Raw genomic sequence first — 10,000 nt, forward strand, 5'->3', positions numbered from 1 at the left:
ATCTGTGCTCATTGGATGGTTGGGTGAATTCCGCCGCCCTATTGGAGGAAAGGGGCTTTTGCAGCCCAGTCATTGGCTGTGAGAGTAGGGAGGGGGGGGGGGGGGGGGGGCGTTGTGTGTGGTAACAATGGGCCCTGTGTTTGGAAGGTTTGTTTGTCAGTGAGAAAGTAGTGTGGCGTTTGGGGGAATGTGCTCGTTCGAGATGGCGAGCGTCCTAACTGGCTGACCTCCGCTCCCCTGGTGTCCCTGCCTCCGTGTCCCCATACTGCTGTCATCTTACAGATGTGAACGCTGTGACTGGGCCAACAGTCAGCTGCTCTGCGTGTGTGTGTGTGAGTGTGTGTGTAGGTGTGTGAGAGTGTGTGTGTGTGTGTGTGTGTGTGTGTACATGTGTGTGTGTGTCCATGGGCATGTCTGCGCATACTTGTGTGTGTGTGTGTGTGCGCCTGTGTGAGTGTGATTGTGTGTGTGTGTCCATGGGCATGTCTGTGCATACTTGTGTGTGTGTGCATGTGTGTGCGCCTGTGTGAGTGTGATTGTGTGTGTGTGCACGCCTGTGTTTTCCTGTTGTGCATTTTTGTGTTGCAATTCCTGTATGTGTTCATACAGCAACACTGGTCAAAGTGTGCCTTACAATGAATCTTTAGTGAACTGAAGTTGACCTGACCTCTGCTCAGTGCAAAGTTAAACGTGACATCTTTCTACAAATTTTGAACGCATGATTACTATTTTTTTTTGAATTTTTTACAGATTAAGACTAATGAAGTGAACGTGGTGTTTGCAAAAGTTTGGAACCCTGTCAGTTTGTACTTAAACCAACGCCTCCTCTGCTGGATCACTGCTTACAAACGTGTCCTCCAGCCAGCTTAGTCATTCCGTGTTTTTTGTCTTCGGAATTTTTTCCCGCTCTTCCCTGCAGAATTCCCCTGGCGCAGAAATGCCCGTAGCTGCCCTCGCACGCGTTGCGTGTTTGCGTTCTCCCTGCAGGCCTTTCGATTATATGGGCGACATAGCTCAGGAGGTAAGACCGATTGTCTGGCAGTCGGAGGGTTGCCGGTTCAAACCCCGCCCTGGGCATGTCGAAGTGTCCTTGAGCAAGACACCTAACCCCTAACTGCTCTGGCGAATGAGAGGCATCAATTGTAAAGCGCTTTGGATAAAAGCGCTATATAAATGCAGTCCATTTATAATATTCCAGTCTGGGGACTGTGGCAGCCATTCCAGAACATTCATCCATTTTTCACGGTTTGATTATGAGGTCTGCTCTGCATCAGTCGTTGTCTTCACTGAAAGGCCCAGGTGTGGCAGGAGTTTGGGCTTCCTGGGGACTGGGGAGGGAGAGGGGGGCAGCAGGTTCCTGGGGCAAAATGTCTTGGTTCTTGCACGTGTATGTGTATGTGTGTGTGTGTGTGTGTGTGTGTGTGTGGGGGGGGGGGGGGGGGGGGGGTTTGTCTGTGTGTGTAGATACACCTGTGTGTTTGTGTGTGGGTGTGGGGTTGTGTGCGGGTGGGTGTGTGTATGTGTGAGTGTGAGTGTGAGTGTGTGTGTGTGTATGCTTCTGCGTGCGTGTGTATGTGTCTGCGTGTGTGCGTGTGTGTATGCTTCTGCGTGCGTGTGTATGCGTCTGCGTGTGTGCGTGTGTGTATGCTTCTGCGTGCGTGTGTATGCGTCTGCGTGTGTGCGTGTGTATGCGTCTGCGTGCGTTTGTGTGTGTGTGAGTGAGACAGACAGACAATGTGGCTCTTCCTGCTGCTCACATTCAGTGTGTCGGTGACATTGCAGCTTTGCTGGTAGCCCTGTTCTGTATATGTCACGCTCCCCTTGTGCCTTCCTCAAACGGTCTATATTGCAACGGGTCTGCGCTGGTGGAACTTCCTGTTTAAACAGATAAGAGGTTCCGTATGAATGAAACCTGGTTGAGAACCCTGATCAATCCCTGCCTTCCACCTGTCCCCCCTAATCAGTCACACAGTCACTACAGCCACAAAGGAGCAGCTGGGGTGAATGGATTGCATTTATTTTTATATAGCGCTTTTATCCAAAGCGTTTCGCTGAGGTGAGGTTTCGCTGCGCTCCTCCTGGATCATTAGTGAACAAATATGGTCATATTGGGCACAAGCGCCTTCTCACCCTGTCAGACCGAAACGTTAAAGGGGAGAGATGAGTCATTCCTCTACGGCAGGTTGTGTGTGTGTGTGTGTGTGTGCGCATGAGAGAGAGAGAGGAAGCGAAAACGTAGTTTGGGCTTCCTCTTGTCACTTCTGAGAAGGAGAGAGAAAGAGAGAGAGAGAGAGAGAGAGAGGAAGAAGAGATGTAGGGGGTAGGGCGGAGGGAGGGGCAGGAAGTGAGACGCTGTTGCCGCGGTGATGTGTGTGTCCTCCTGAGAGGTTCCAAATCCCTTCAGAGAAACAAAACAACAAAAAAAAACTAGAAACGGTGTCCGTGTTTAAACCTTAATCCTGTTAGACTGTGAACTGATCACTTCCAGTCTGAACTAGAGAAGAAAAAAAATGTCCTGGTTCTGTATCTGATTCCGACTGGATGCCTCGACATGTGGTCTGCAGCCATGGCGATTATCGTGTCGATACTTAGTAACTGCACTTCACCCCATCTGATCCTTTTCTGAAATGCACAGTGGGCTGACCAGACTGGATATTCTGTTCATCAAGGTCACCCTAGAACATTATCCTTTGTCTGTGACTTCCTCTCTGAACACCAACAGCTTGTTTGCCTTTTTTGTCGGAACTGTCGATGCGATGCCTTTTTAAAAAACAGTCAGAACTGTCTGAATGAATGTTGCCTCGATGAATGCTGCCTCAGTCCAGACTAATCGATTGCGATTCAGTCGCTCTCCTGTAGGCAGTGCAAGGAGGGGTAGTCGAGCACAGATCTTTAGACTTAATCAGCGGAGGTCTCCTGCAATATGACCTTCGTGTCGCATGATCTGCAGTTGATGGCTGAAGGCTATGATGTCGCATTTGCATTGGAGGCCTGAGAGCAGGTGCTTGTTTTTGGTGTGATGTGTAAACAGGGTGGACGTGGGGGGAAAACAGACGGCGCTCAGTTTCCTGCTCGCGGTCGGGACGAGCGAGGATGGCGGTCGTCCGTTAGCGATTGGGCGGGAGGTGGGCGGGGTTGGTCGTTTTGAAAGTGCGGCCCGGTGGCGGAGAGACTGCGTTCGCTATCGCTCCAGATCGAGTTTCGGCATCGGCGTTTGACCGCGGAGTGACAGAGAGGGGGTCAGGGGCGGGGAGAGTGGGTTTAGGACATTTGAATGTGTGACCTTGGAAGCTGTAGAAAAATTTGAATGTCAAATGCTTTGTAATGGCCGTCCTGGGTTGTGACTAATCGTGAGCTGTGCCCACCCCTGACCCCCCCTGCCCCCCCCGACCCCCCCCCCCCCCCAGCCTCCCCTAATCCAGGCCATTTTCCATGGAGACCCTGAGGAGATCCGTATGCTCATCTACAAATCCGAGGACATCAACACGCTGGTAAGAGCTCTGTCTGTTCACCCCCACCAGCCGCCTGGCGTCCATCTTATCCGAGCGTACTCGCCCGCAAACCCGCCTTTGGCTTCCGCAAAATGGGTCCTGTGCCTTATGGGGCCGGTGTTCTGCAGGTGCTCCTGTGACCTTCGGCATGCGCTTATTGTTCAGTCGCTTTGGATGAAAGCGTCTGCCAGACGAATGTGACGCAACGCGTTTGAGCCCAGCGTCAGGCCCTAGCCGTAGCTGCCTCCCGCACAATTCCCAGAATGCCGATGGGCACCGCCAGCCTCTGTTTGCTCAGCGGGCGGGGCGGGATGTGGGAGAGCGGCTGCAATGGTGCGCAGAGAAACGCTGAGATGGGCTGGTGTGAGAGCACAGGGAGAGCACAGAGAGAATGCAGGGAGAGAGCACAGAGAGAACGCAGGGAGAGCACAGAGAGAACGCAGGGAGAACGCAGAGAGAGCGCAGGGAGAACGCAGAGAGAGCACAGGGAGAACGCAGGGAGAACGCAGAGAGAGCACAGGGAGAACGCAGGGAGAACGCAGAGAGAGCACAGGGAGAGCACAGAGAGAACGCAGGGAGAACGCAGAGAGAACGCAGGGAGAACACAGGGAGAACGCAGGGAGAACACAGTGAGAGCACAGGGAGAATGCAGGGAACACTGAGATGGGCTGGCACAGCATTGGGAGATAAAGAGTCTGCAATATAATACTGAATATTGCAAAGGCTCTTTTCTCATCTGACTCTCACACTGTAACTTGTTTACTATTCTTTGCTGTTATCTCATTTTTTCTAACAAATCTGTTCAATTTTGTCTGTTTTCAGGACCAGTTTTTAATATTCATTTTATTTCTGTACTAACGATGAGATCATACAATATTCGTAAATGAGCAGAATTTATGAAAAGATCGGAAATGCAAATGAGATATTAATTTGACGGGGCTTCCTAGGTGCTTATTTGCTGGTAGAGCATCATTTTGGAAATTTAAAAAGCAGAAAATCACTCATGGGTATATTTTTTCCTGAAAACACATTTTTGTGATTATCTTGTGGGTTGATGTACGTCTGTGCCCGGTGGTGACTCAATGACCCCTCCTCTCTCTCTCTCTCTCTCTCTCCAATCTGCATCATATCTCTCTATTTTTCTCTCTCTCACACCCTCTTCCCTCTCTTCTCTCTCTCCCTTTTCTATTTCCATCTTTCTGTCTCTTTCCCCCACACTACCCTCCTCTCTCTTTCTCTCTCTCTATCTGTCTCCCCTTCTCTCTCCCTCTCCTCTTCCCTCTCTCTCTACCCTCCCCCTCTCTCTCTTTCTCCCTTTATCTCTCTCTCTCTGTCTCTCTCTCTCCCTCTCACCCCCATCTCCCCCTTCTTCTCCCCCCTGTCTTTCTCTCTCTCTCACCCTCATCTCCCCTTCTCTCTCCCCCCTCCTCTCTCTCTCTGTCTCTCTCTCTCTCTCTCTCCCTCTCTCTCCCCCCTCCCCCCTCCCCCCTCCTCCCTCTCTCTCTCTCTCTCTCTCTCAGGATGCAGAGAAGCGTACTCCGCTCCACGCTGCAGCGTTCCTCGGTGATGCTGAGATCACGGAGCTGCTCATTCTCTCCGGTGCGCTCTCACCCCTCTTTTTTTATTCTGTCTCTCCTCTCTTCCCTCCTCCTCACTTCCCCATGCAGGTCTTGCTATATCAGCCTGGTACAGGGCTGTGTCCGCCTTAGCCGTTGGTTCAGTTTAAATCTTCAGTCAGTTAGGGAACCACCTCAATTTCTGTGGTTAGATATGGTAGCAACTTCGGCAGTTCAAGTTGTTTATCCCTCTGAAGTGCAGGTTTTTTGCAATGTTTTCTTCAAAATTCTAAGTAGTGTTCTAGAACTCCACTGCTTTCAGTTCACCAGTAGTGATTATGACATCAGCATTAGAATGTTCAGTTAAGAATTCTTTCATTCAGTTAACATTCTAATCACGTATTTGTTATATTGCGCCTTAAAGCATTTAAAAGGTTTTATTATCTATAGAAGCTGATCGAGCGCATGTGCTCTGAATGTTCAGAATAGCGCAGGGGGCGAAGCTCTTCTCTGAGGAGGTATGGGCTGTGTTAATAACTGTGTTACTGTCTCTGTCTCCTGCTGTGCAGGGGCCCGTGTCAATGCCAAAGACAACATGTGGCTGACCCCTCTGCACCGCGCCGTGGCATCCCGCAGTGAGGTGGGCAGCGCCAAGCGTGCCCGCAAGCGCACACACACACACCACACACACACACGCACACACCACACACACCACACACACACACGCACACACCACACGCACACACCACACGCACACACACACACACCACACACCACACACACCACACACCACACACACACACGCACACACCACACACACCACACACACACAAACGCACCCACACACACACACACACACACACACTACGGATGTTCCACAAATTCATATTGAAATCACTATTTAATTAATAATAGTGCAGTCTTAGGATCATGCTTTTTCCATGTGATTAAAATTGTACCTGCCTGACTTGTGAAAATTGCTTTGGGGAAAATTGAGTTTTGCGTGTGTGTGTGGCGTGTATGTTGGTGTACCCGTGTGTGTGGGGTGTATGTTGGTGTGCCCGTGTCTCACGCGTGTGTGTGGCGTGTATGTTGGTGTACCCATGTGTGTGGTGTGTAGGTTGGTGTACCTGTGTGTGTGGCGTGTATGTTGGTGTACCTGTGTGTGTGGCGTGTATGTTGGTGTACCTGTGTGTGTGGCGTGTATGTTGGTGTACCCGTGTGTGTGGCGTGTCGGTTGGTGTACCTGTGTGTGTGGCGTGTATGTTGGTGTACCCGTGTGTGTGGCGTGTATGTTGGTGTACCTGTGTGTGTGGCGTGTAGGTTGGTGTACCCGTGTGTGTGGCGTGTATGTTGGTGTACCTGTGTGTGTGGCGTGTAGGTTGGTGTACCCGTGTGTGTGGAGTGTATGTTGGTGTGCCCGTGTCTCACGCGTGTGTGTGGCGTGTTGTGTGCGGCAGGAGGCGGTGCGGGTGCTGATCCGCCACTCGGCGGACGTGAACGCGCGGGACAAGAACTGGCAGACGCCGCTGCACGTGGCAGCCGCCAACAAGGCCCTTCGCTGCGCCGAGGTCATCATCCCGCTGCTGAGCAGCGTCAACGTGTCGGACCGCGGCGGGCGGACCGCCCTGCACCACGCCGCCCTCAACGGGCACACTGAGGTACTGCACCACACTGCCCCCAACGGGCACACTGAGGTACTGCACCACACTGCCCCCACTGGGCACGCTGAGGTACTGCCCCCAGTGGGCACACTGAGGTACTGCACCACACTGCCCTCACCGGGCACACTGAGGTACAGCACTCTACCGCCCCCACCGGGCACACTGAGGTACTGCACTCTACCGCCCTCACTGGGCACACTGAGGTACTGCACCACACTGCCCCCACCGGGCCCACTGAGGTACTGCACCACGCCGCCCTCAACGGGCACACTGAGGTACTGCACTCTACCGCCCTCAACGGGCACACTGAGGTACTGCACCACACTGCCCCCACTGGGCACACTGAGGTACTGCACCACACTGCTACTGCACCACACTGCCCTCAACGGGCACACTGAGGTACTGCACCACACTGCCCCCACTGGGCACACTGAGGTACTGCACCACACTGCTACTGCACCACACTGCCCTCAACGGGCACACTGCGGTACTGCACCACACTGCCCCCACTGGGCACACTGAGGTACTGCACCACACTGCCCTCACTGGGCACACTTGAGGTACTGCACTCTACCGCCCCCATCGGGCACACTGAGGTACTGCACCACACTGCCCTCAACGGGCACACTGAGGTACTGCACCACACTGCCCCCACCGGGCACACTGAGGTACTGCACCACACTGCCCCCACTGGGCACACTGAGGTACTGCACCACACTGCCCCCACTGGGCACACTGAGGTACTGCACCACACCTCCCCCACTGGGCACACTGAGGTACTGCACCACATTGCCCCCACCGGGCACACTGAGGTATTGCACTCTACCGCCCTCATCGGGCACACTGAGGTACTGCAACACGCAGTCAGGTGACTTTCCGTCATGCGGAGCTGACGCTTTCACACACTGATACTCAGAGGCTCAGACGCCAGCGAGGACAGGTCAGGGGGTCAGATATCCTGCACTGTGGCCAGCAGACAGTGACTCACACGCCCGGGCGCGGGTGACCGTGTGAGCCGTTACAGACTCTCTGTGTGTCTGTCTCTCTCTCTCTCTCTCTCTCCCAGATGGTGAGCCTCCTCCTGGCGAAGGGGGCCAACATCAACGCCTTCGACAAGAAGGACGGCCGCGCGCTGCACTGGGCCGCCTACATGGGTGAGCCTGCCGCCGTCTGGACTACAAATACCAGTCACTGGAGTTACAGTTACATTACAGGACTACAAATACCAGTCACTGGAGTTAAAGTTACATTACAGGACTACAAATACCAGTCACACACACCAGTCTCTTGAGCTGAAGTGAACATTACAGGTTAACATTACAGATTATGGGTTCCTGGTGTGCGTTCCTGCAGGTCACCTGGACGTGGTGTGTCTGCTGGTCAGCCAGGGGGCGGAGATTAGCTGCAAGGACAAGCGCGGGTACACGCCCCTCCACGCCGCCGCCTCCAACGGCCGCATCGCCGTGGTGAAGCACCTTCTCAACCTGTCAGTCGAGGTACTCAGCCAATCACAGCCCTCTGCACAGGGGTGGGGCACGCTGCTAAATGCAAGTCCATTCACATATTCTGTATGCGTGTGTGTGTGTGTGTGTACTCATGCGTGTGTGTGTGTGTGTGTGTGTGTGTACTCATGCATGTGTGTGTGTGTGTGTGTGTGTGTACTCATGCGTGCGTGCGTGTGTGTGTGTGTGTGTGTACTCATGCGTGTGTGCGTGTGTGTGTGTGTACTCATGCGTGCGTGTGTGTGTGTGTGCGTGTGTACTCATGCGTGCGTGCGTGTGTGTGTGTGTACTCATGCGTGCGTGTGTGCGTGTGTACTCATGCGTGCGTGCGTGTGTGTGTGTGTACTCATGCGTGCGTGTGTGCGTGTGTGTGTGTGTACTCATGCGTGCGTGTGTGTGTGTGTGTACTCATGCGTGCGTGCGTGTGTGTGTGTGTACTCATGCGTGCGTGTGTGCGTGTGTGTACTCATGCGTGTGTGTGTGTGTGTGTGTGTGTGTACTCATGCGTGTGTGTGTGTGTGTGTGTGTGTGTGTGTGTACTTATGTGTGTGTGTGCGTGTGTGTGTGTGTGTGTACTCATGCGTGCGTGTGTGTGTGTGTGTGTGTGTGTGTGTGTGTACTCATGCGTGTGTGTGTGTGTGTGCGTGTGTGTACTCATGCGTGCGTGTGTGTGTGTGTGTGTGTGTGTACTCATGCGTGCGTGTGTGTGTGTGTGTGTGTGTGTGTGTACTCATGCGTGCGTGCGTGTGTGTGTGTGTGTGTGTGTGTGTGTGTGTACTCATGCGTGTGTGTGTGTGTGTGTGTGTGTGTGTGTGTGTGTGTGTGTGTGTCTCAGATCGACGAGGCCAACGCCTTCGGGAACACAGCGCTGCATGTGGCCTGTTTTAACGGGCAGGACGCCGTGGTGAACGAGCTCATCGACTACGGCGCCAACGTCAGCCAGCCCAACAACAAGGGCTTCACCCCGCTGCACTTCGCCGCCGCGTCCACACACGGCGCCCTCTGCCTCGAGTTCCTGGTCAACAACGGCGCCGACGTCAACGTGCAGGTGGGCCCCCCCCTCCCCCCCCCCTTATTGTAAATCCGTTGGATCTAAATGCCCCCCCAACTGCCTTCATCACTCTGATACCCACTGAGGTTGTGTTGAATTTCTCCCTCTCTCTCTCTCTTCCCTTCCCTCCACCCCTCTCTCTTCCTTTCTGTCTCTCCCCCCCTTTCCCTTCTTGTCTCTCCTGCCCTCTCTCTGTCCCTCTCTCTCTCTCTTCTCTGCTCTCTCCCCCTACCCCCCTCCCTCCCTCCCTCTCTCTTCTCTGCTCTCTCCCCCTACCCCCCTCCCTCCCTCTCTTTCTCTTCTCTGCTCCCTCCCCCTCCCCCCCGCCCTCTCTCTCCCTCCCTCCCTCCCTCCTCCCTCCCTCTCTCTCTCTCTCTCTCTCTCAGAGTCGGGATGGTAAAAGCCCTCTCCACATGACCGCGGTCCATGGACGCTTCACTCGTTCCCAGACTCTGATCCAGAACGGTGAGACCGCTAACTTACTGTGTGCTGTGTAGCATATTGGGAAGGGAACTGGGCTTGTGACCCAAAGGTTGCAGGTTGTATTCCCAATCAGGACACGTGGTGTGTGATAATGTGTGTGTGTTGGATAAGTGCTATGTGATAATGTATGTGTGTGTTGGGTAAGTGGTGTGTGATAATGTGTGTGTGTTGGGTAAGTGGTGTGTGATAATGTGTGTGTGCTGTGTTAGTGGTGTGTGATAATGTGTGTGCTGTGTTAGCGGTGTATGATAAT

The 10,000-nt window shown here is 53.5% G+C and overlaps 1 protein-coding gene across 6 annotated transcripts in view; it reads left to right on the plus strand.

The window, feature by feature from the left end:
* The window catches only part of ankrd44 (ankyrin repeat domain 44), a 33,666-nt gene that overhangs the window by 4,956 nt on the left and 18,710 nt on the right, over positions 1-10,000 (plus strand). For all 6 annotated transcript variants that reach the window (XR_004764508.1, XM_035410846.1, XM_035410848.1 and 3 more), the window contains exons 2-9: positions 3,408-3,491; positions 5,012-5,090; positions 5,617-5,687; positions 6,508-6,708; positions 7,778-7,865; positions 8,065-8,207; positions 9,049-9,261; positions 9,651-9,729. Coding sequence is in view for 5 of the 6 variants with exons in the window: in XM_035410846.1 (XP_035266737.1) it covers positions 3,408-3,491; positions 5,012-5,090; positions 5,617-5,687; positions 6,508-6,708; positions 7,778-7,865; positions 8,065-8,207; positions 9,049-9,261; positions 9,651-9,729 (958 nt within the window). In the remaining variant the exon portion in view is untranslated. The remainder of the gene's footprint in view (positions 1-3,407; positions 3,492-5,011; positions 5,091-5,616; positions 5,688-6,507; positions 6,709-7,777; positions 7,866-8,064; positions 8,208-9,048; positions 9,262-9,650; positions 9,730-10,000) is intronic.

This window comes from Anguilla anguilla, chromosome 3, assembly GCF_013347855.1.
Source record: "Anguilla anguilla isolate fAngAng1 chromosome 3, fAngAng1.pri, whole genome shotgun sequence".
NCBI lineage: Eukaryota > Metazoa > Chordata > Actinopteri > Anguilliformes > Anguillidae > Anguilla > Anguilla anguilla.